This window comes from Lycium ferocissimum, chromosome 4 (genome assembly GCF_029784015.1).
Source record: "Lycium ferocissimum isolate CSIRO_LF1 chromosome 4, AGI_CSIRO_Lferr_CH_V1, whole genome shotgun sequence".
In the NCBI taxonomy this organism is placed as follows: Eukaryota; Viridiplantae; Streptophyta; class Magnoliopsida; order Solanales; family Solanaceae; genus Lycium; species Lycium ferocissimum.
The window spans coordinates 22,945,577-22,973,556 of NC_081345.1; the positions used below are offsets into that span (position 1 = coordinate 22,945,577).

A 27,980-nucleotide genomic window follows, 5' to 3' on the forward strand; every position below is an offset into this window, starting at 1 on the left:
TTAATGTTATATTTTATTATGTAGGAATAAAACGATGCGAAGATAAAGAAATTTGGACAAAAATTGACAAAAAGTGTGAAATTGAAAAAAGGAAGAAAAGAATTGACGTTAAAGAATGGAAGGAGGAAGCATTGCATGGCTCATGATGAGCCAATCACTGGTTAAAGAATTAAATACATCAAAGGAGAAACATTTGAAAAGAAGTGACTTCAAACGGGAAACATTACAGAGCAGCAAATTAAGGCATCAGTTGGTCGCAGGTGAACCAGTTTCGGACCAAAAACTATCATAATTCTTTTTGGACTCAGTTATTTCGTTTGGTCTTTTTTCTATACCTATAAATAATTCATTAGACAGGGTTTTTACACAACTTTGGATAACTTGAAACCCTTAGTTCAAAACTTTGGATCTAGAGAGAGCTTGGAGCCGCCGTGGAAGCCGTAGTTACAGGGTTTTACCTTCTCTTCTCTGTAATAATCGTTTGTACGTTTTTATTAGGATGATTTGTTGTTTTTCCTCCATGTCTATGTGGAGCTAAACTCTTTAGTTCTAGTGTTTTAACTCAAACATGGAAGTTGACGTTTGATTATCATTTGTATCTATTGATTTTTCATCTTTGGGTTATTTATTTAATCTTGATCTTAATTGTTTGATTCTTTGACAAAATAGTTAGACACTATTTGTGGCGTGTGAATTGAACTAGGGATAGGGAATTTGCATGTGTAATAATAATAAATAGAGCTTGTTCGATTAATCGTTTCGCTAATGAGGATAGGAATATACCTTTAGCCTCGCTTGGTTGAATACAAAGATATAAATGCGTTCTTGTTACCTCTGGCAACCATAGGAATATAGGCGTTATAGCAGCATCTACATGCTTGTGAGCAACTCGGAAGATACTCATAAAGTTAACATCAACCTGTCAACTAGTAACCCATAGGTAGAAAGATTTGACGACTCAACTGGATTGTTAGTGGTCATAGCCCTAGATCTATCTCTTCTTCGATAAAATCCACTCTTTCTTGGTTGAAGTTCATTATTTGCTTTCTTTTATTTTTATTTAGTTTATAAATATAAATTTGGATTTTATTTCTTGTTTAGATATAATTAGCATTAGTTTCATTTAGTTGACAGTTAATCATAAGTCTCTGTGGGTACGATATATGGACTTTAAATCCTATATTACTTGTACGACCACGTATACTTGCATGTGCATTTGGAAGCAACAATAATAATGGATAAGTGTGCAACGCATGTTCCCGAAGACTAGTACTCCAAAAGTAACGTACTCCAGGGCCATTCTTGCAAGCCAGTAAGCATGTCAAATCAGCAACCATAACCTATCCACTTAAAATTTGCTAGTGTGATCTTGATATACAAATGATCCTTAAGTGCTGGCTACATGATGCTTGCAACAAATTCCTTAGCCGGTATGGAGGAATTTATAACCAGAGAGACTTTTGAATAGTTGATAAATGAACCCCTGATCGTTTGAGCTTCAGCAGTAATTAGCAGATTATAATGGATGATACTGTAGGACATGAAGTAAGTAGTACAACAGTATCTCAGTTGGAGTATTATTTTTCCTGAAATTAGATAGAGTAGTCTCACTTAATATTTTGAAGGTTCATTGGCACTAAATAATAAACTAGACACTATTCTATTTACATTACAAGTACTTACAAGGATGGACAGAGAACAACTTGCCAGCGCTTGCTTATCGGCGTATGTATATAGAAGGAAAAGAAATATATGAATTGGATTTGCTTCAAATCAAATTGGCTTAGAATATGATAAAAGGAACATAGTTAAATGTGTGATTATAGTATTGAAGAAGGGGCAAATATGTCACGACCCATTTTAAGATCGCGCGGGCACCTACCATTTTCACCTCGATAGGCGAACCCTTAACCCAAAACAAATTCATTTGCAAGCAAGAACAAAGTTCATTAATCTCCAAATTACAACATAATTACCATGCGGAAATAAAACCATTAGATACAAACAAAATAGCGAAATTTTTACAAGATTTAATAAATACACTAACTCATTTCCCCTGACCTGGTCTAGACTAGTACAAGAGCGACTAAGACTGAAGACTGAATACAATAGTGAATATAAAGACTCAACCTCCATCTATGAACAAGAATGATGGAGGCCTTCAAGATAGGCACCAAGCATCTTTCGGAAAACTCCATCCAATCAATAATCCTAAAAAACTCTACACCCCCAAAAGGATGTAGCAAGAGTAGTATCAGTACAACACTAGTATTGGTAAGCATCATAGGCTGACAATAGTTAGAATAACATAACGGTAATAGAATCTACAAATAAGCATGGTAGGCAAAACTAAGTCAACAGTACACCTCATCTACCCCTCACCTCAATAAATAAAAGGTTCTTATTTCCATTAACTCATCCTTAGGGATTCATTTACTTACTACATAACCCTCATCTTATAGTTCATATAACATACAGTAGGCAACAATGCTCAAGTACCACTAGTCAACTATCATTACAAAATTCGCTCGTGTTTTAAGGAAAGTTCTCTCGTCGTTTTAGTGTTCATTACTCACCCAACCTAGCAAATCATACCCTTCATATTAAGGTCACCTAGCTCCACGCTTTCCCAATCCAAGATCACAGCCTATAATTATAGCAACTAATCCCAACTATGGCTAATTTGGTCCAGTACATCACAATTATATCACAACAAGTCATCACTTATGTTGCAGCATCTAAACCCAACTGTGCCAAGTCTCAATACATCCAATCCAAATATGTATATCAGAACTATATCACAAGAATATCACGAGAAGCCAAAGGTACAATGCAATGCAATAATGTATAAAATATGGATGCAATGCATATGCACCGATACACATGTATTCCGATGACGTAACATCACATCTCGGCAGTATAACTCATGGGTGACTCGCGAAGTCCATGTACCATTCCTCACGATTCAAGTAAAGACCTCGGCAATCGCTACTAGCACTCATACCTTGATTTCAGGATAAACATCGGACATCGATCCTCACATCACTCTCATCCAACTGATCCCAGCTCATAACTGTGTTTCCTTGTATATCATTAATGTATCAAGAGTATATCATGAAGGATGAGAAAGTGTGCAATGTATGAGTTCAATGTCAATAATCAAATCAATCTCAACAGTACCACACATGGGCACACCAACAATATCAATAAAAAGGCTACATAATAAGCCACAATAGGATCACAATCCTCGTCTCAAAACAACAACAAGTGAGGTGCTACAATATCATCATCAAGATATATCACTAGTCACCAATATCTACTATCTCCACGTGGCAACGAGCCAACAACAAATAGAACGAGATAAGTCACCACACAGCGGGGTGGATAGCCCCAAATCATATAACAATTCCCAACCTAAGGCAATATCCAACCCAGCTTCATACTCAAAGGTCGACATGAATTCTCCAACAATATCGTCTTAATACATGCTTCGCTAATTGAAGTCTCACCATAGGGTAATCATAAACCCACATCTATACTACTGTTACATAATAACCACTACCTTTTATACATTATCAATCTAAGTATCCATCTCAATCCCCAAGATCCTATACATGCGCTCCCCGTTTCATCTAACACTCGTATATGAAAGTCTAACCGGAGTCTACCAAGAGAAGGAAGCCGTAACCTACCTCAGGGCCAAACAGGTGCGCGAACATCCACTTTGGTTCCATCTTCCATCTTTGTAGCGAACTTGTAGATCCGGAAGGTCTAAGAACGATGGATGTATTCGAGTAAGTAACAGTTGAGGAATTTGGGTTCATAGGGGTAGAATCGTCATTTCTAAAATAATCATTCTAGATTCTTGATTATTGCTGTTTCACCTCTTTTATGGAGGACAAGGTTTACCTAAGTCAAACTTACGTCACTAATTCACTAAATCATTATTAGCAACTAAAGTTAACCCAATGAGAAGTAGAAATGATTTAGGCTAAGAACTAGTTATTAAACTAATTCTTGCATTAAGAAGGCCATCCTAGAGTTACTAATTATTCTAGGTCAATCATTACCACATTTACCCCTTAGTCTCATAAGATTAAAAGAAAGAATCCTCATTTAATGCTTACCATAATCATAAATGGTGCAAGAAGGAAAAGGGAATTAAAGGAAGATGAAATGAGGAATTTAAATGGTTTACCTTCCCAACATTTAAGTCTCTAGGGATGGAATTTTCTCTTAGTGGCAGCTGCAGATTTGGGGAAAAAGAATAATAGGTCAAGTTAATCAATGGGCTATAAATAGGGATATAACTGCTCGTCAACCGCTCTGGCAGTCTAGTCGTCGCTATAGCGACACTGCTTCAGCGGCTGAAGAATCGCTGGGGCGGTTAACTAATATGCATCTCCGCTTTGGCGGAGCACATTGTCGCTGTTGTACAATCGCTGGGGCGGCAGTTTATCGCTATAACGGTATATCTGGCCCAGTGGCCCAATTCCGATGTTTACACACAATTCGCACAACTGGTCCGATCAAGTTAGCGATTTTTAAGAGCATAACAAACCGAAGGTGTTTCAAGGGGTCAAGGTCGCGAATTTTCCGGAAGTCAAAATAACGACAAAACGGGTCATTACAAAATCTAACCTTTTTCTATAATGAAAACATGTGGCCTGAGAGTTTGACTAAAACTCAAAGTAAGGCTAATGTATATAATACACGCCTCAATGCACTCAAAAACATATTGATGAGACTTCAACTTTTGAGTCAATAAAATTTGTGGTCTAAGAGTATTACGTACTAAAATAAAATTAAGGCTACTATATATTACACACGGTGGAATCGGCTCCTTCCAAGTGATTTTCTCTCCATTTCATCCGGTAGCTACTTAGATTGTTAACACGTGTTTCATTAAAATTTTAATGACCAAGATATGTTTAGTATTAACTCGATTTACATAGTCTCTCTTCTTCCTTAATTACCTATGTTTAAAATCCAAGGCTCTCATCAAGACCCTTCTTCGCATTCTTTTCTCAATTTCTTAATTCCTTTCTCAGAAGAGAATCAAGGTTGGCAAGAATTATATCCAGGATTTACTTAAATTGATAGAAGTAAAAAAGACAATTCATTTAGAGATACGGAAAAAAAGAAGAAAAAAAATCAACATGTAAAAAACATCTTTCGTTCTTAGTATTGGGGTAGCAAAATGACTCTTTTCTGTCCATACTATGAATCTAAGCACAGGTCTCATTGAATGAAGTTTTTACAAATTATAGTGAGAACCAATATCCTTATGGACGGCCAACATTTTTCAATTTTTCGAGTATTACATCTAGTCTCTTTTTTGTTTTGTCTTCTTTAATTGTGTTCTGTTCTTCTATGACTACCTGGTAAATACCAGTGAGAAAAGAGTTCCGGAATTAAAAAATGGGTGGAACATTCAGTTGATTCACTTTTACTCATCAGATTCACCCACCAGATACTAAAAACTCATTTCAAAACAAGATGTGTAAGTTCAAATTCAACCTACGATCTTTATAAACGAAAATCACTCAAGTAAAAGAGTTTATCAAATATCAATTTCAAACGATCAATGATTCCGGAATAGATCTTCGTACACGGACTTTTCACAATCACCCAAGTAAAGAGTTTATCAAAATATCAGTTTACTCAATCAACGATACCGGATCATCACCGGGTATCAGCCATGCATCATGAATGTGTGACAATGCGTATATCAATTATCAACAATCAAGTTCAATATCACAAGTACCAACGAAGGGTACGCCAACAATGTGTCATATCACAATACCCACAATGGTATGCCAATACTATATCGATATCACAAGTACCAACAACGGATACGTCAACAATGTATCATAGTGCAAATACTAACAACGATATATCAATCATATCTCAATTAAGACAGTAACACAGATTCCGATATCTACCACTACTCATGGCGTCTAACCATCACAATGGAACAATCAACACACATAATGGGGTGACTAGTCCCAACACACAACAGGGCCCAACTTAAGGCAATCCAACCCAACTTCACACCTGAAGGTTCACATGCTGTCTCCGACATTATATTCTAAATATGTGCTTCGCTATGCGAAGTTTCACTAGAGGTAAGCCATAACCTACCTGGACTGCCGAATCGCAACACCAACAAGTCAGTCCTTTGCTTTGCCCTTCCGCTGAACCTCGGAACCAAAGTAGTATAAGCATAATCGAATTATATATTAGAAATCATGAAGAATGATACTAATATTGCTACTATTTCAATTAGGTCCATTTTAACCCTAGAAATTGGGGAAATGGGCCCACAAGGGCAAAATGAAAAATTCGCGGGCAAAATACCAAATGAGTCCTAGGTAATATAGTCCCACCATTAATTGTTGAATTAGCCCAAGGATTAGTCTAATTTCTGATTCAAGTAAAAACCCCCAATTTGGGTATGAACCTTAAGTCTCCAAATCCGAAATTCAACGTTAAAAGTGGAAGATATATGATTACTAAGCTTAGATTTATCAAATTTTAGCATCAACATCACCAATTTATCACACGTGACCCTAAGGAAAAGTTTTCCCAAAACCTCCTTCAAATTCCACCTCTAAGGGATTGTTAAAGGAAATGGGAAAATCTAAGATGATTGTGATTAAGGAAGAGTAAAGGATTAGGCAAGGTTTACCTCCAAGAATTTCTTCAAATTATCTCCAAGAACAGTTTCCACAAGCTCCAATATCGAGATGGAAAATAATGAGGGTCTAAGACTTATTTAAGACACACTTAATGAAACATAACTGCCCATCACCGCCACGGTGGTTGGGATGCCGCAAGTGACGCCGCTACGGTGGCTGAGTAACTGCCACAGCGATATGGCGAACTTTACTCGTGGCCGCCCCAGCGGGCACCAGACACCAGAATCCCCCATCTTTTTCTAAGTCTTCAGCACGGGAAATCCCGGGTTATTCCCGAGACCATCTGCTCACAACCTGACCACCAAAACCTATACAAAAATATGGTGCCAACGCGCTCGTGGTCTCGAAATTTCCAACGGAGGTCTCGTTGACCAAGTCAACCTTCGATGCCTTAATTCTCATTCCCATCCAAAGTCCCGAAATGCATCCGAACGCATTGGGAACTGACCCAAATACAGATACAGGTTCTAAACGACCATCCGGACCTCTCGAAATTGATGACACCATAACCTATCAAGTTTAGAAGTTTTGTTAACATTCTAGTGTTTCTATTTCAATTTCACCATTAAAGACCCGTGAAGAGGATTACAATAATGAAGGAGAATGGAATGATAGAATTTAAATCAAAGGAACTTACCTCTCAAAGTATCTTGCCCTAGTTTGAAAATTCACCCTAGGTGCTTGTTAGGAAGTGTGTTGGTGTTTTGTGAAAAGAGAAAATAAAACTGAGTATATAAAATTCAGGCTACTGTTTTACGTCGACCGCTGTGGTACCGCTATAGCGGCCTACCCCGAAATCGGTATGACCGCTATGGCGGTGCCGCCATATCTATCTTTGTGCCCGCCACAGCGACCACCAAGGAAAATGGATGGCCGCTGGAAGCGATCCAAGTGCCGCCATAGCGATATCAACGCAGCGGTACTCCCACCGCCACAACGGTATATTTTGGGCAGTGAGCTTGACTTTTGTCCAGTTTTTTCCCCTATCACCCCACATTTCATCCAAGGCCTCAAAAACACAAAACAAACATGCACATAAACAAAAAGACGCCCTACGAATACAACCGTGGCCTCGGAATTCCTAACGGAGTTCTAATTTCCCATAACGACTGGAAGGGTCGATACATAAACCTAAATTAACGGCTCAGATCTAAAGCATAAAAGAAATCAAAGGTTCAAACAACTCAAATCTACTGATACATATAATAAAAAGGGGGGTGGGTATACCTTTGGGGTCTGTTTGGCCTAAATTTAGGGGAGAGACGGACAAAGCATTGAATGCTCTGCCTCCTCCCCGCTTCAATTCGATGGGACACGTCGTGAACAGTGGCGGGTAGGTGGTGGTGCAGAGGAGCGGCACTAGGGTTTCACCCTAGCCGCCTCCTTTTTCTCTCATTTACACCGAGGCCCCTAGGGCATGAAATAAAATGAGCGGGGGAGGAGTATAAGACAACCCCCTTCCTTTTAATCGTTAAGTGGGCCGGGTCACGGTCCCTTTTGGACTGGGCTTAGTCCATCCTCTTTTGAAAGGGACCTGGTCCCATATATATATATATATATATATATATATATATATATATATATATATATATATATATATATATATATATACATGTGTGTAAATGCTCCAGGTATATTGATATATACATGGTGTATATACATACATATATACAGAGGGTGGGCAAAAAAAAAAAAAAACTAATACATAATTAAATAATGAAAAAACTAATTGTTAGTCCAATAGGACTTAAATAGTTTAAGAATACAACCCTTAAAATAAAAGTAAAAATCATTTTGTAGATGCCGGTCTTTGAGTTAAGAAAATAAATCGATTACGCAAATGCGCGCAGAATCGGGATTTAAAGGGTAAAATGGTCATTCCTTTTAATTACTCAAAATGCCTTGGACAATAAAACTGGAATAAAATTGCTCATTAATCTAATTTTCCTGATTTAATTAACTGCACGAAGAATTATTCAAAAAGGGTTTTCTTGCCCCTTCGAATAATTACAATTTCTTCAAAATAAATTTTCACAAAATTAAAATACCTCAGATGTTTCTTTATCAACTCCAAGGGTGAAGTTTGTCCCAAATAATTTCATAAAATTATCTAGACCCCCTTAGGGGTGCACAACTGATTTTATTTATTGTCCAAGGACTCCGAGCATTTAAAATATATATCTGGAGGTCAAAATTAGGTGTCAACACATATAACATACAAGAGGCAACAATGCTCAAGTACCACCAGTCAACTATCATTCCAAAATTCGGTCGTGTTTTAAGGAAAGTTCTCTCGTCGTTCTAGTGTTCATTAATCACCCAACCTAGCAAATCATACCCTTCATATTAAGGTCACCTAGCACCACGCTTTTCCAATCCAAGATCACAACCTATAATTATAGCAACTAATCCCAACTATGGCTAATCTAGTCCAGTACATCACAATTATATCACAAAAAGTCATCACTTATGTTATAGCATCTAAACCCAACTATGCCAAGTCTCAGTACATCCAATCCGAATCCGTATATCACAACTATATCACAAGAATATCAAGAAAAGCCAAAGGTACAATGCAATGCAATAATGTAAAAAAATATGGATGCAATGCATATGCACCGATACACATGTACTCCGATGACGGAACATCACATCTCGGCAGCACAACCTATGGGGGACCCGCGAAGTCCATGTACCATTCCTCACGATTCGAGCAAAGACCCCGGCAATCATACCTCGATTTCGGGATAAACATCGGACATCGGTCCTCACGTCACTCTCATCCAACTGAGCCCAGCTCATAAGAGTGTTTCCTTGTATATCATCAATGTATCAACAGTATGTCATGAAGGATAAGAATGCGTGCAATGTATGACTTAAATGTCAATAATCAAATCAATCTCAACAGTACCACACATGGGCACACCAACAATATCAATAAAAAGGCTACACAATAAGCCATAAAAGAATCACAATCCTCGTCTCAAAACAGCAACAAGTAAGGTGCTACAATATCATCATCAAGATATATTACTAGTCACCGGTTATCTACTATCTCCACGTGGCAACGAGCCAACAACAAATAGAACGAGATAAGTCACCACACAACGGGGTGGCTAGCCCCAAATCATATAACAAGTCCCAACCTAAGGCAATATCCAACCCAACTTCATACCCGAAGGTTTATATGCATTCTCCGACAATATCGTCTAAATATATGCTTCGCTAATCGAAGTCTCACCGTAGGGTAATCATAAACCCACATCTATACTAGTGTTACATAATAACAGCTACCTCTTATACATTATCAATCTAAGTATCCATCTCAATCTCCGAATCATATAACACTCGTATATGAGAGTCTAACGGGAGTCTTCCAAGAGAAGGGAGTCGTAACCTACCTCAGGGCCAAACAGGTGCGCGAACATCCACTTGGGTTCCATCTTCCATCTTTGTAGCGAGCTTGTAGATCCGGAAGGTCTAAGAACGGTGGATGCATTCGAGTAAGTAACAATTGAGGAATATGGGGTCATAGGGGTAGAATCGTCATTTCTAAAATAATCATTGTAGATTCTTAATTATTGCTATTTCACCTCTTTTATGGAGGACAAGGTTTACCTAAGTCAAACTTACCTCACTAATTCACATAAATCATTATTAGCAACTAATAAGTTAACCCAATGAGAAGTAGAAAGGATTTAGGCTTAGAACTAGTTACTAAACTAATTCTTGCATTAAGAAGGCCATCCTAGAGTTAATAGTTATTCTAGGTCAATCATTACCACATTTACCCCTTAGCCTCATAAGATTAAATGAAAGAATCCTCATTTAATGCTTACCACAATCATAATTGGTGCAAGAAGGAAAAGGGAGTTAAAGAGATGAAATGAGGGATTTAAAGGGTTTACTTCCCAACATTTAAGTCTCTAGGGCGGGAATTTTCTCTTAGTGGTGGCTGCAAATTTGGGAAAAAAGAATATTAGGTCAAGTTAATCAATGGGCTATAAATAGGGATATAACTGCTCGTCAACCGCTCTGGCAGTCTAGTCGTCGCTATAGCGACACTGCTTCAGCGGTTGAAGAATCGCTGGGGCGGTTAACTAATATGCATCTCCAATTCGGCGGAGCACATTGTCACTGTTGCGCAATCGCTGGGGCGGCAGTCTGTCGCTATAACGATATATCTGGGCCCAGTGGCCCAATTCCGATGTTTACACACAATTCGCACAACTGGTCCGATCAAGTTAGCGATTTTTAAGAGCATAACAAACCGAAGGTGTTTCAAGGGGTCAAGGTCGCGAATTTTCCGGAAGTCAAAATAACGACAAAACGGGTCATTACAAAATCTAACCTTTTTCTATAATGAAAACATGTGGCCGAGAGTTTGACTAAAACTCAAAGTAAGGCTAATGTATATAATACACGCCTCAATGCACTCAAAAACATATTGATGAGACTTCAACTTTTGAGTCAATAAAATTTGTGGTCTAAGAGTATTACGTACTAAAATAAAATTAAGGCTACTATATATTACACGTCTCGGTGGAATCGGCTCCTCTCCAGTGATTTTCTCTCCATTTCATCCGGTAGCTACTTAGATTGTTAACACGTGTTTCATTAAAATTTTAATGACCAAGATCTGTTTAGTATTAACCCTGATTTACATAGTCTCTCTTCTTCCCTTAATTACCTATGTTTAAAATCCAAGGCTCTCATCAGCACCCTTCTTCGCATTCTTTTCTCAATTTCTTAATTCCTTTCTCAGAAGAGAATCAAGGTTGGCAAGAATTATACCCAGGATTTACTTAAATTGATAGAAGTAAAAAAGACAATTCAGATTTAGAGATACGGAAAAAAAGAAGAAAAAAATCAACATGTAAAAAACATCTTTCGTTCTTAGTATTGGGGTAGCAAAATCAGACTCTTTTCTGTCCATACTATGAATCCAAGCACAGGTCTCATTGAATGAAGTTTTTACAAATTATAGTGAGCTCCAATATCCTTATGGACGGCCAACATTTTTCAATTTTTCGAGTATTACATCTAGTCTCTTTTTTGTTTTGTCTTCTTTAATTGTGTTCTGTTCTTCTATGACTACCTGGTAAATACCAGTGAGAAAAGAGTTCCGAATTAAAAAATGGGTGGAACATTCAGTTGATTCACTTTTACTCATCAGATTCACCCACCAGATACTAAAAACTCATTTCAAAACAAGACGTGTAAGTTCAAATTCAACCTACGATCTTTATAAACGAAAAACTCTTGCACGGATTCCAAATTGTTAAGGCTTAGTTGGAATTCTAAAAAGGATAGGAGAAGAGGACGATGAAATGGGTGTGAATTTGGGTTCTTGAAGAGGGGAGCAAGTAGGGGTTCTATGAGAGAGAAGTAACTTAACCACAGTTAATAAGATAAATCAAATCTTGGTCGTTAAAATATTAATTAGATACGTGTCAAAAATCTAAATGCTCAACTGGACGAAATGGAGAGACTACTACCGGAGAGGAGCCAAGTCCTACTAAAAATCATATTGACAGATACTTCAATTGTTTAGTCTTAATTAAACGTTAAGCCTCTAGTTTCTTCTAAGAGTTGTTAGTTTTCTTCAATTTTTAGGAAAATGTTATTTTCCATACGAACACACCCTTTGAATTTTTCTTTCTTCACTTTTACCTTTCTTTCTTTTCCCCATAGTCCTAACATCCAAATCCGAACGCTAACGTATTGTCAATTATGGCGCTTGTGTGGATTGGATGGCCTCGTACCATTTTATATAATGATAATGATATTTTAGCTAGGTACCTAACCAGCAACGGAAAGGAAAACATTATTGAAAATAGGACGGTACGTAGTGTTTCTTATTTAAATTCAATTCATGTCATCATCATACAAAATGAAAATAAAAGTGAAAAATAAGTTAAATCTATATAAGTAATTGCAATAATATCAATAAAGATGGTTCCATGTGATATACAAACTAAACGAATGTGTGGTTCAAAATTATCATTCTTGGCGTGTTCAACTAAAGTTAAAGCTAACACACCAACCAGACCAGAAATGTCTTATTCAGTTGACAAAAACTCAAAGCACGTGGTCTTATTCTTTTTTTGAGGATCATTAAAATTAGGTGATCCTAGGAATTTCTTAGAATGAGTTATCCAACAATTTTATTCTTAATTTTTTTTTTTTAAAAACCGAATAATACTAAGCAATGCTTAGTGGGTGCTTGTCATAAATTTTCTTGCAAATAAAACAAACAAACAAAGTCTAAAAGTCTAGCTGGAAAGCAAAAAAGGAAACAAAAGGAAATGAACAAATAGAGAGAGTCCTTGACAGCGACATAGACGAAGCTTCCAGTTGCTCTAGTTGGAAACCGCCATGAATGCTATCCGGGAGCTGTGTGATACTATTGTATGTCTGATTCGGACATGGTCTTATTCATTTCTCTTTCAAGCATGAAAATATTCTTACCATTCATTGAGCAAACTTTTTTCCCCTCTTGAATATTACTTGATCATAAGTCATATTATTCCGTAGAAATTTTTGTGGCTATAAATCATTTCCTTAAGAAAAAAATAAGAAGTTAAAAGTTAATCTGTTAATAAATAAATAAAAAATGTCATTCTTTTTTTGACTGACTAGAAAAGAAAGAGATTCATATAAATTAGGCCACTGGGAGTAAAAGGGAAATATTTGTTGATAAAATACACTTCAGTATATACTTTGAACTATATGAACGTAACTTCAAATCACAAAGATCACCACAATCCTCCATTTCTCAAATATGTTGTGGAGTTGGCACTTCAGTATGATCGCATGAACTATAAATGCCATCAAATTGGGTATGTAAGTATGTATTTCTGTAGGATATTTTGGCATTTTTTTCCAGTTATCGAATACAAAATTTCTTATATGCGCAAAAGCAAGTATTGAACCGGATATCAAAAAAGAAATATCAAAAAAAAAAATTGTTTTGGTTCGATAATAGGGTATATACCAAATTATGCACGCCCCTGCATATCTTGATTGTTTCCTCAAAATTACCAACTTTAATTTTATGTGATGGATGAAGATTAATTATGTTACCATTGAAGTCCCAGAGGTTATTTGAAGTTTCTCTAATTGTTCTTTTGGACGGATATATTGAAACAAACCCAATATTGAACAATAATTCCAAACAAACATATCTAAGTAATATTAATAAACTTGCAGAGATGAATTACAAAGAACTGAACAAAATAGAAATTGCTAAACATAACCCTAAGAGAGGAGATGAGAAGAGAATCTATATCTATATATCTATATATAATATAAAGCTAGATGTAGACAAGGCGATGTGACACTTCTCTATGGCCAGCATTTGCATTTATTTTTTTGCTCCTTTTTTGCATTTTTTCTATTTTTTGTTGCAATTTTTTATTCATTTCTGCTACTAATCTATGAATTAATTAAGGCCTCATACAATAAATGTAGCACTAAAGACCAGATAATTTTTTCATTAGTGTGAATCAGCCCAAGATGACTATTGCTTTTTAGGTTTGAAACGTTTCTTTCGCAACAAATTCATAAAGCTATAAACTACCCATAAATGGGTACATTAAAGTATTCAGATTTTTCTTTTTTTAAAGCTTTGATTACATATCGTTATTATTCTCTTCAAAATATCCTTATCAATATATGATAAGTATCGCTACTTTCCTACCATCGATTTTGTCCTCCTTTTTTAAGCCAGGTGAGTAAGTACTTCTTTTGAACTCTTTTTCCTGTATTCTTTTTTATTTCTATTATATTATATTGTTATTTGTTAGACATGGCTTGTCATGACCCAATTTCACTAAGTCGTGTGAGCACCTACCTTTCTCACCTCGGTAGGCGAACCCTTAACTCAACATTCACAAATAATAGAAAATAGCTGAAGAAAGTAAAATAACGTAAGTCTCACAATTATAATATAATATAAATAAGTGCGGAAGTAAATGAAATCCACCCCAGTATCTGGTCTGGTCATACAAGAGCATCTAAATCCAAATACTAAAAGTCTGAATAATAATACATAAGTAGTCTCAAATCATGTCTCAGAATGGAAAGCAAGACATAAGTAATAGGAGAGTCTTCAAGGTCAGCGGATGCCATGCTCACCCTGGAAATTAAAACACGAGTGGAAGCTAAAGCGTCGATCAGCCACGGGTCAGAGAAGTAGATTCGAACTGGTACTCTGCATTCATAAAAGAATGCAGCAAGTACGGGGTCAGTACAAACAATAGCACTGGTAGGCATTATCGCCCGACTAAGCATAGATAACACAATTCAGAAAATAAGCAGATAGCAAGGAATCTAACAAGTACAAGACAATAGGATTACAACCAAGTATCCGTCATCGCCTATGTAAACCTCTAAACCCAAATACACCAAGTCCGAAATATATCTGATCCGATCCAATCCAATCATCACAACCAATCACCAAGAATCTCAATCAAGTCATAATGCAATGCAATGCAATGATGGGATGGATGAAATGTAATGTCATGCAAATGACGTGTACACATGTACTCCGGACGGAAATATCGACGTCTTGGTAGCACAACCCAGCGTGACTCGCGAAGTCTAAGTGGCATCCGTCCCGAATCTTTGCCCAATAGACAGATGGGACCCTGGCTAATTGCTCACAGGGGGAATCTCACTGGCACCACCCTAGGAGACATGCGGAGTCCATCCACTAATAACGATATCCGGATATCATCGGAATCGGCCATGCAACAACAATGCTGGAATAGATCATCGGTCATCGGCCATCTCACAATCACTCAAGTAAAAGAGTCTGTAAAATATCTGTCTCACACAATCAACAATTCCGGAATTAAACCTCGGACATCGGCCTTCTCACAATCACTCAAGTAAAAGAGTTTATCAAATATTAATTTCAAACGATCAAGGATTCCGGAATAGATCTTCGTACATCGGCCTTTTCACAATCACCCTAGTAAAGAGTTTATCAAAATATCGCATTTACTCAATCAACGATACCGGATCATCACCGGGTATCAGCCATGCATCATGAATGTGTGAGAATGCGTGCAATGCGTATATCAATTATCAACAATCAAGTTCAATATCACAAGTACCAACGAAGGGTACGCCAACAATGTATCATATCACAATACCCACAATGGTATGCCAATAATATATCGATATCACAAGTACCAACAACGGGTACGTCAACAATGTATCTTAGTGCAAATACCAACAACGGTATATCAATCATATCTCAATGAAGATAGTAACACAGATTCCGATATCTACCACTACTCATGGCGTTAAACCATCACAATGGAACAATCAACACACATAACGAGGTGGCTAGTCCCAACACACAACAGGGCCCAACTTAAGGCAATCCAACCCAACTTCACACCTGAAGGTTCACATGCTGTCTCCGACATTATATTCTAAATATGTGCTTCGCTATGCGAAGTCTCACTAGAGGTAAGCCATAACCTACCTGGACTGCCAAACCGCAACACCAACAAGTCAGTCCTTTGCTTTGCCCTTCCGCTGAACCTCGGAACCAAAGTAGTCTAAGCATAATCGAATTCTATATTAGAAATCATGAAAAATGATACTAATATTGCTACTATTTCAATTAGGTCCATTTTAACCCTAGAAATTGGGGAAATGGGCCCACAAGGGCAAAATGAAAAATTCGCGGGCAAAATACCAAATGAGTCCTAGGTAATATAATCCCACTATTAATTGTTGAATTAGCCCAAGGATTAGTCTAATTTCTAATTCAAGTAAAACCCCCCAATTTGGGTATGAACCTTAAGTCTCCAAATCCGAAATTCAACGTTAAAAGTGGAAGATATATGATTACTAAGCTTAGATTCATCAAATTTTAGCATCAACGTCATCAATTTATCACACGTGACCCTAAGGAAAAGTTTCCCCAAACCCTCCTTCAAATTCCACCTCTAAGGGATTGTTAAAGGAAAGGGGAAAATCTGAGATGATTGTGATTAAGAAAGAGTAAAGGATTAGGCAAGGTAAACCTCCAAGAATTTCTTCAATCTCCAAGAACAGTTTCCACAAGCTCCAATATCGAGATGGAAAATAATGAGGGTCTAAGACTTATTTAAGACACATTTAATAAAATATAACTGCCCGTCACCGCCACGGCGGTTGGGATGCCGCTACTGACGCCGCTATGGTGGCTAAGTAACCGCCACAGCGGTATGGCCAACTTTACTCGTTGCCGCCCCAGCGGGCACCAGACACCAGAATCCCCCCTTTTTTTCTAAGTCTTCAATCGAAATCCCGGGTTATTGCCGAGACCATCTACTCATAACTTGACCACCTAAACCTATACAAAAATATGCTGCCAACGTGCTCGTGGTCTCAAAATTTCCAACGGAAGTCTCGTTGACCAAGTCAACCCTCGATGCCTTAATTCCCATTCCCATCCAAAGTCCCGAAATGCATTCGAACGTATTGGGAACTGACCCAAATACAGATACAGGTTCTAAACGACCATCCGGACCTCTCGGAATTGATGGAATTTCGAAAAAGGTCCGTTTGCCCAAAAGTCAACTTCGGATCAACCCTTTTTCACTTTAGGCCTATAGTTTCACCAAAAGTTGCCCGAATCTGGTCTAGACACTCGGGAAGCGTGTCAATGGTCCCCTCGGGTCAAAAGTGAGCTTATCAATGCTCGGGAATGGGCGAAAATGACGAAAGAACTATAACGACCAAAGGATCGTTACATGGCTATGCTTTTTAGCATATTTAAAATAGGCTAGTAATGGATTTATATATCAATGCAATATTACCCTATTTTGTTTTTCTGGTGATTTTATGATACTATTGTTTTTGGTGGATTATTGTGATATCTAATTGTGTTTTTTTTTTTTTTTGAAACGTAAATTGAATATCTATTTGTGTTACTCACTTCTTCTTCCAATTATGATCTCTAATGGATATGAACTTTATCGAAAGCAGGTTTTGATTTTTTCAGGTACTAAAGTTTTTGATAGCAGTTGTTTTTTCTTGTTTTTAAGAAAAAAAATTTGCACTTCTCATTCCTTTATTCCATATTTTTATAGATAGTGCAAATATGCTTTTATCGCTTAGCCATTTGTCACGACCCAAATCACTAATCGTGCAGGCACCTACCTTTTTCCCACTTGGTAGGTGAACCCGTCCCTTAAAGATTCATCCAACAACATAAATTATAAATAAGAGCAATAGAAGTCTAAAATCACAGATAGATAGTAATGCGGAATACAACAACTGCCTAAGGAATCTAGTTTGAATAGTACAAGAGCTACTAATATAAGTCTGGATTATACAAGTTTGTATCATGATATGTGTCACACCCTAACCTTATTAGGGTGTGATGGGCACCCGACCCTTACTTAGGGCCGAGCGAACCCTCAGACTCTTACCGCCTACAAAATCACGCCAAATTTTTTTTTTCTTTTTTAAATCAAATAAGATAAAACACATAGCAAAATTTTCAACAATCTCTTTTCTCGTAGCCTTTAAATCGAACAAATCTATAATTATACAAAATTTCATTACATAACACAGACCGACATATCACCGAGCGGAGCCGCATACGTATAGACAATCAATACCCACGACGTTGCCGTTCCGCAAAGTCTCTAACATAAACCAAATCGTAGCATACGAGTGCGTACTCCGCAATGCTCCGGAAAAATTGGAGCTCGCCAATCCCGCCTCGAATCATCTTCTCCGGCAAACTCCCGCTAACTGTGTACCGCGCGCATGAAACGCACCCCGAAGAAGGGGGTCGCATTACGGAATATGTACTGAGTATGTAAAGCCGTAAATACTGTAACGGAATCATAAGCCAATCCAGATGTACGGGAATGCAACTAACAAATCATAATCGGAATCAGATGTACGTAAGTATATCGGACAGAGCCTTATCATGATCGCAGGTGCCGAAGATTGATATGGCCGTAATCGTGGTCGAGTCGAAGTACGTAAAATACGTACCTTATCCGTATCATCAAAACGCTTACTTTCGCATCATAAATAGGCAAATCAAAGGCATGACAATGGCACGTAAATATGGTCACCATAACACAACACATTATAACATACACACCTGCCCGGGATATATACCACGCCGGAAACCGAACATATCATAACATAGATGCGTACCCCGGAACCGGACATATACCACGAGAACCCGGAACCGACCACATCATAATTCATATACCGGTAACTCGGGGATCGACATGTACCACAAGCATTCGTAACCGTTCACGGTAACCGAGACCGACATATACTACAAGATTCGAACCGGCCATACAAGATTCGTGAGACGGGACATATACCATAGGAAGATTCGAGATCGGCATATCATACTCATATACACGGTAGCCGGGGGACGGACATATACCACAAGCACTTTAACCGAACACATCATACTATCGATATTCATACGTATTATTTAAACGTAATGCTTATATCAAAATTTTTATGCCAAGATACTTGTATCAAAATACTTGTATCAAAATACGCATACGAGTACTTATATCAAAATACCGACATCATAGTACTTATAGTAAAAATACTTTGGCCAAATATTTACATTAGATTACTCATACATTTCTTATTTCGAACCGCATATCACATCGCAGTATTCGCATCGTAACGCTTGCGTTTGAGTACCTATCTCAAAATATTCATATCAAATTACTTGTACCGAGTATTTATTTTAATCGTCAAATCGCATTACTCATAACATAATATCCATATCGAATACGTATATCAAAATGTTTGTATCAAAATACTTGCATTCAAATGCTTATATCGTAGTTACTAGATACTTATAACAAACTTCGCAACGATAGCCAAAGGCTTCCATAAATTTTCGTACGGAAATAAGACAAATAGAACTATGAAAATAGGTCTCGGGATTATGGGCCCACCTCGGGTCAAGCCGAGGTGGCATACGTAAATTTACGAACATTAGGCTCTATGGAGCCACCCGTGAAGGTCTTAGGTAGTTCGGTTCCTTTTATGAAAGTTTTAGTGTTTAAGTTATTTTTCCAATAGAAGGAGTATAGAAAATCTAATTCAATTATATTGAATGAAAAAGGGCCAAATTCGACTCGGATTTCTAAGAGCAGAACTCGTCCCCGAGACTTGTAATCAAGCCTATTACAACCAGGACATGCCAAAGAAAGAAGAGATAAGCCTTACATACCTTAGTCGCGCCTTACGCTCATCGCATTCAATTCCCCGTTTCGCCCGTAATCTACAAATGGTCATTTTTACCAAATGTCAATAGTAAGACTTTTAGAATTCAAATCTTTAATTCACTATTTGTCTACGTAAATTTGGGCAAAGATTCCCCCCGTAAATTCGCCGCCCCGAGATTCTATCTCGGCCAACAATACACAGTAAAAATCCGAGAATGAGACTCGGCCACAGAGATCAACAATGACAATACCAATAATTACTCACAATAATCCAACCCACATACTAAGCCACCCGAAACTTCTCAACTTTCCTAGAACAATATTTAACGCATTTCTTGCTTCCAAATTCATAACTTCCCAACAATACACACATTAGCAACATTATACTCATAACAGAGAAACGACACTAGCATTATATTCGCCTTCCAAATCAGCCCATAACAATTCCAACATCAATTTAAGTTATCAAATTTCCATCACAAATTACATAACCACATCAATTAACATACTATATAAAAGTTGTTCCATCATCTTTACACATAACACACACACACGGCCCCATGTCCAACATCACCACTTCAACCAAAATCATCGAGCTTTCATTTTCAATGTAGAGTTCATAACAACCACAACTAGAATATTACATAAAATCAACTCATCTTACTTATACTAACTACACATATACACGGCCACACATGCATATATACAAATACCATGCCAACTTCCATATTCTCATGAGTTTTATCCTTTCCTACATTCCACAACATAAACAAAGCTTTCATAACATACAAAAGGGAATTAAATCTTACCCTTTTCCTTCAACTTTCTTCACTTGGCTAGAATGCGAAAACGGCGAAACGAACGACTTATCTTCCGAAACAATTTCGCCACGTTGTAGAGGACCCTTGAATTAGTAGAAATACGTGAAGAAATAAATTTTTTTGGACAAGATTTCCCATAGCCAAATTTCTATGGGGTTGGCCGAATGGCCTCCCCTTTGTTTTCTCTCTTCTTTTGTTTTCTTTCTCCAAATTTTTCTTGAACAAATGTGAAGTCTTCTCCCTTATATATATATATATCTCTTGCAACTCATGTGAGGGGCACATGCCCTTTTTCCAAATTTCTCTAGAATTTTCTTAAACTTTATGGCAAAGATGACTTATTTTTGTCATCTTTTCTTTCCTTTTTTTTTTTTTTGTTTTGGTCACATGGCCAATATGGCCCCTTTGGAATGTTCATGAACCCTTTTGTAAAATTCCCATTTTGCCCTCGACTTTCCTCAATATTACCATTTCGCCCCTAGCCTTCCACATTATTTCCATTGACCATTTTTGTAATTTCTTTTTTGCCCTTAACTTCTCACAATATCTCCATACTAATAATAGTCATAAATAATTGTTACAACGACTTGCACCTTAAAAATAATTGTTGAAAATAGTCTCGCCCTTAACTTTCCACGACGACTTTAGAATTTCCAAACGTACAAAACGCGGGCTATGACATCCTCCTCTTTAGAACATTCCGTCCCCGAATGTTCAACCGACCTTATGGAACCTTGTAGCACTTCGTAGGGGGTTCCTTTATAATGCCCTTCCTTTTATATCTATTCCTTATCCCTTTACCTTATTCTCTCAAACCTTTACACGAATCCTTATTTTATGTCATAGGTTTCCTTTCTGATACTTAAGAATATGGTAATCCCCTTTTGGTCTAATATAATATGGTCTCCTTATATGCCAACAGTTCTTCTCTTCAACTCCGTGCACAACATAGCAAAATTTCTTACCATAAGTTTTCCCTTCACTTTCTGTCGATACCCCCACATATGAGATATCATACATGTTCATATACATATACACATATAATTAGTATCAACTAACCCACAAAATACTTCCAGACACTATTCAAGCCTATCCAAATTCCAAAGCCGTGACGTACTTTCTCGTCTCTTTCTAACCGGGCCCGTCGCGTGCTACGTGGCCTCTGGCGGTTTCCAACCATCTTGTATATTCTAATTTCACTCAAGCCATTCCAAGCCTTCATTTGTCTCTTACGCCTAAATCTTTGGAATTTCTTGCATACTTCCTGCGGGGTCACCCATCCTCCCACCTTAGCACGCTTAACCTCAAAATTTTGCTGGTTCGGTGCCTTAATCGCCGATATAATCGCGTTCACTTCCTCGTATGTCCCTTACTACATAACTGAGCCACCAAAGTTTCACAGGTATTCCCACACATGCTCGTAGCACGTCCTTTCTTGTACATTTACTATTTTACCCTTTTTGGTCTTCCATACTACCTTTACCACTCTATCATTTGAAATCTATTCGTAGTGTGTACCATAATATCTTACAACGCATACGACTATACATCACATCCCGCCTGTCCAAAACTTTCTTCGTTTCAAGTAACAGAACAAATATATCCAAAGCTTTCTTATGGCCTTTCCATGTCGCCATTTACCTCCTTCCGTCGTACGTAAGGCTTACATGTGATTTCATTCTCCCATGACTGTTCTATAGCACGATCTATGACGTAAAGAAGGTCAACAATCCCTAGATGCCCTGTAGCCTCCTGTTTATAAATGTGGCGCGCTTCACACCATAAACAGGACTCTACCGGACACGACTTTGCAGACAACCCCTAGGACAAAGATCATATATTATCATAAGCATTTTGATATTCTGGACAAGGTCTGCATTTTTTTTGTACTTCTGACTCTGATGACGATTTTGTAAGTCAGACTTCTGCATCTCTGATTTGGATAAGGCTCTGCCTATTATGCCTCCATACTTCTGATTTTGATTACGAATCTTTCGATATATTTCGTACGACCGGCTCCTTTCGTTCACGGACTGTTCCGGCGTACTCGTACGTCCGACTCGATTACGAACCGTCCGACACGCTCGTACGTCCGACTGACACGAACCGTCCGACACGCTCGTACGTCTGACTCTGATTACCGGTCCGTTCGATATAGATCTGTACGTCTACGTCCGATATATGACATCATCTTAGCATTCTGTACGTTCGATATTTCGTCCGATATATGACCTCTTCTCGAGCATTATGTACGTTCGCACCCGTCCGACGTGTGACATCACCGGTACGTCCGTATTTTCTCGCACCTCTTCGGACATGCGATCCGTAATTGTAAAATAAGCATTTTAGTACTCTGGTCGACTTACTTACCTTCGTACCCCGCCTGGTATACGGCATGTATGTCCGGTTTGTGTATGAGAACAGGCGTCCGGCATTTTGACTAATGTACTTATCTTTTAGTCCCGTATGTTTCATTATGGTTCCGTTTTCTCGTTCGCATGTCTTACATGCTCCGCACATTTTCCGTACTCGACCCCTGCCGTCTCCGGGGCCGCGTTTCATGCCACGTGTACCCCGACGAGCCGAAGTTATTGTAGAAGGTGTTCCGCAGAGATGGAAAGCTCCATTCTCTCGAGGGTCGCAAGTCGCAGTTTGTTATGATTTCCGGACGTATGTTAGTAGACTTTGCAGACTGGCGTCGTGGGTGTTGGTTGTCGGTCCGTAAGCGGCTCGTGCATACCGATATGTCGGTCCGTGTTATGCATTGAATTTTGTATGATTATAAATTTGTTCGATTTGAAGGCTACGAGAAAGAATATTTCTGAAAAAATTTTGCTATGAATTTTATCCTATTTGATTTAAAAAGTCTGGAGCGATTTTGTATGCAGTAAGAGTCTGAGGGTTCGCTCGGCCCTAGGTAAGGGTCGGGTGCCCATCACACCCTAATAAGGTTAGGGTGTGACAATATGAAATAAAGACAGTAGGATAGGAGAGTCTCCGGGTGGTGGATCGGAACATGGCTCACCCTAGAAACTCCAACTGACTACCTCGGGAACCCACCCACGAGGGCCTGAAGTGGAATCTGTAACAAACTCTGCACTCAGAAAAGAGTGCAGCAAACACCATAATAAGAAGCCTCGAATGTTTCACTTTCCCTCTTATCATTATTAATATCAAATCACAATTCATATGAATGAATCATGTGGAATATGTATGAATGATATGCACGTATCAATGTCAAGTGTAAATCATATCAAAGTCCAATCGTGCCACACATGGACACATATCACAATATCAATATCGAATCAAGTTCGTTGCTCTATCCATGATAATGTCAAGATAAGTGAGAAATAACCGTATCACAACCACAATGTGGCAACTAAATAACAAGTTCAATATCACGCATATGGCAACAAGCCAAATCACAATAAACGAGGGTGACAAGCCCACAAGTCATCAACAATACCAACCTAAGAATATTCATCCCGACTTCATACCCGAAGTCTTAACATGCTTTCTCCGTCAATAACAAAATCTACATATGCTTCGCTAACTGGAGTCTAACCAAAAGGTAAGCTGTAACCTGCCTCGCTGCCGAGCTGGAGCCACAAACAATCAAATTTGAGCCTTGCCCTTCCGAAGAGCCTCCAAGTACTCAAAGTCCCAAGAAGAATCCACCTAGAACCTCTTCAAATTACCTTAAAGACACTTAGAAGAAATAAATATGAGAATGGGAAATGAAGGGTTTCACTTAGCATTAAATAACATTTTGTTTCTGCATTTTTCGCCGCAGCAAAAATGATCCGCTGCAGCGGTCACCCATCGCTATAGTGCATCAGCTCCAGCGGATGATATTCCGCTGGAACAGATTCCTCACGAATCCAAAATCTGCACCAACGAACCCGGGTTCACTGTGGCCCATGATGTCTCGCTGGAGCGAGACATCAGACACCAGGAACTTGCTGGTTTTTCACCAACTTCTCCCTAAAACCCGGCAATCACCCGAGACCTCTTAGATGCAAACCAGGCATATAAACATACATAAAAACACACTACGGACTCACTCGCGGTCTCGGAATTCCTAATGGAGGTCTATTTGATCAGGTCAACACCTAATGGCCAAAAATCAACTTTCTAACCAATAACCCAAAACGCTCCTGAGTGCCTTGGGAACCAAACGGAACATCCCACCAAGTCATAATTGATCATCCGGACCTCTCTAAATTGAGAATTTCTGAAAAAGGTACGTTTATCCAAAAGTCAACTATCATTCGACCGTTTTTCACTTTAAGGTTCTATTTCTCATAGTCATTATAAAACTCGCCTGATTACCTCGGGAACCATGTCACCTATCCTTGCGGCTCAAAATCATACTCACGAGGCTCGAAAAAAGGTCAACGAGGGTAAATGGGTCAATAGTGCAATAACGATAAATGGGTCAATAGTGCAATAACGATTAAATGAGTCGTTACGCTATTAGTAACTGTTAAGGCTAGAAAATATATCAACAATAGTAAGTAAGATTATTTTACAGTTAGCTTTACCATATAATTTTACATCTTTCCAATAAAAAGAAATTAATGAATGATAAATTTCTCAATCGTCAAAAGGATTCTTAATGAAATTAAGCTTGAAAATTTCATTCTATTTTGAATTCTCTCTCCTTTTTCAACGATATTATGTTGAATTCATAGAAAAACATTTTAAAAGAAAAAGCTATTTTTTTAGATTTATAAATATTTAGTATAGTTTTGATGATTTTGAGGATGGAAAAGAGTAGCTTTAGAGTGGAGTTGTTGGTTATAAAGAATATGTTGTTCCCGTGAAAGAAGAAGAAGAAGAAGAAGAAGAAGAAGAAGAAAAGGTTAAAGAATGAGCGAGGAAGAAAGAAAGAAAGAAAGAAAGAAGAAGAGAAAAGAAAAAGGGGAAAGAAAGGTAAAATGAATGAAAAAGATAAGGTAAAAATTAACCGAACAGATCCATTTGTGTTTCTCCCCTTCTATTACTTTTGTAGTCGACGTTGTTGTTGATGCATTTTCCTTTTCAATGAATTTTAAAAAGGAGAAAGAATTAAAATGTAACTCTTGAAAGGTAGTGAAGAGAAGTTATATAGTTACATACTAATATATTAGATATGAACAAAGAAAAACTATGTTTAAAATTGGGATGAGGCACTAGTATCTGCCGAACTTTTGCCAAAGTTGCTACGACACACCTTACCTTTGCTGGGGTGGGGGGCTGGGGGTTCCTATTACCCCCTTAAACTATTTAAAGTGTAATAATTACGTCCTTCGATGCTGAGGTGGCATAGAGAGTGCACTCACTCTCTTGGAGGCATATGAGAAACGAAAGATGAACTAAATTTCTTAATAATATGAACACGTGTCCTTTTTTAATTGGAAATTTTTATAATTAATTAATACACATAACTAATTAACATTACATAAAGATGATTTTCAAGAACTTTAAAAAAAGGCAATGTTCTTCATCTTCTTCATTATTAGGTCTGAAAATTCAATAAAAACTCAATCAAATCTGCACCAATCAAGCTCAAATTTCAACTGCAACTTCACAACAACATTATCACCAAACTCAAATAATCAATTTGGCCAAAAATCAAGAATTTTGACAAATCCATTTTATTCTTCAAGCTTTTTTAAGGTTCAACAATGGTGGATTCGAAATTCTTTCTCCATTTTCGAATCTCAGCAACAACTAAGGATCTAGAATGAGTTTAGCACTTGAATCTCAACTTTAAAACTTCAACAACATTCGAATCCGTTGAGCACCTTCAATTCTTGTTCAAGTTCATACAAGAATAATAACAATAACCATTGTCCTTTTCATTTTTCTAAATATAAAGTGATATTTCCATTATATTTTGGAATTAACAAGCAAACATAAAGGAAGAAAATGATTTAAATTTAAGAAAAACAAAAATAAAATTGTGAAATTACACGTGGCAGTGCGTGTAAATCACTGCAACCCAAGACTTTGGTTCTCTAGGCCACGTCAGCAATTAGTGTTGCGTTCAGTATACTTTAAAATAGTTCAGGGGGGTAATAGGACACACGCAAAGATAAGGTGTGTCGCTGGAACTTTAGCCAAAGTTTAGGGGGGTACTGGTATCTTATCCCTTTAAAATTTATATGTATATCGACATTAAGATATTAAAACCCGTAAAATAAAATAAGCAATGAAAACTACGTTTAAACGATGTCCACCAGTATAGTTTATATTATTATATGAAACTTAAGTATTTCTAGAAGATTAATACCCTGTAATTTTTAAAATATTAGAGAAAAAGAATAAAACTAAATGACAATAATAAAATGCTTTAGAACATAAAATCCAATCCATTTGAATTTGAGGACTAAAAAAGATTTTAAAGGTTAAATTATTCAAATATTTAAAAACTATTTCATAAATTCAACAGGAGCCTTATAATCGCGCGAAGCGCGAACCAATTTACTAGTTAGAAATAGATGAGAAACGGAGACTTTCAATAACAATTGCCTAACTCTCTTAGGTCTCCCTCAACTTCTTTATACTAATTATCTTCTTTTTTTTTTGGGTAGAATTTTTATACTAATTATCAACTGCTCCCTTCATGTTTTCTTTCCCCACTTTGACACGATGAAATCTGTTAACCTCCTCTGAAATACTTGCCACATCCTCCACCAACTCATCTTCCACATCAGCCATCAAGTCCTTTACCACATCAGTCGTATCATTCACAACATATATTTAATTTCTTGATAAGAAGACTTGTGCTAATTCTGTTTAGCACAGGTTTATATAATTTTAACAGGTTAAATTTTTTCCAAATAATTACTAATAAACATGATATTTAATTAGCAGATATCTTCAAGAAATTTATAGACCAAGATGGAAAATTCGAAGAAACCCTTACTAATAATGTCCAAGGATTACCGAGTTTGTCTGAAGTATCACATCTAGGAGTGCGTGGAGAGGAGATTCTAGAAGAAGCTCTTCCCTTTACCACCACTCGTCTTGAGTTCATGGTCCCCAACTTGAGCAATAACTTGCTTGAAGCCTTCAGCCAGCCAATTCGTAAAGCCATGCCAAGGTTAGATGCTAGAAATTACATATTTATTAATGAAAACAATGATGCACACAACGATTTGCTTTTGAACACTAAATTGGATTTTAACGCATTGCAAAAGCTTCACCAGAGATATCTTAGCGAGCGTACAAGGTATATCTAA

General features: G+C 37.5%; 1 protein-coding gene across 1 annotated transcript; it reads left to right on the forward strand.

Annotated features, from left to right (window-relative positions):
* Positions 1 to 115: 115 nt before the first annotated feature.
* LOC132053834 (sesquiterpene synthase 12-like) lies at positions 116 to 27,980 on the forward strand. Its single transcript, XM_059445932.1, has 2 exons — positions 116 to 260; positions 27,613 to 27,980. The coding sequence occupies exons 1-2, from the start codon at positions 116 to 118 to the stop codon at positions 27,978 to 27,980; spliced, it is 513 nt and encodes a 170-aa protein (XP_059301915.1).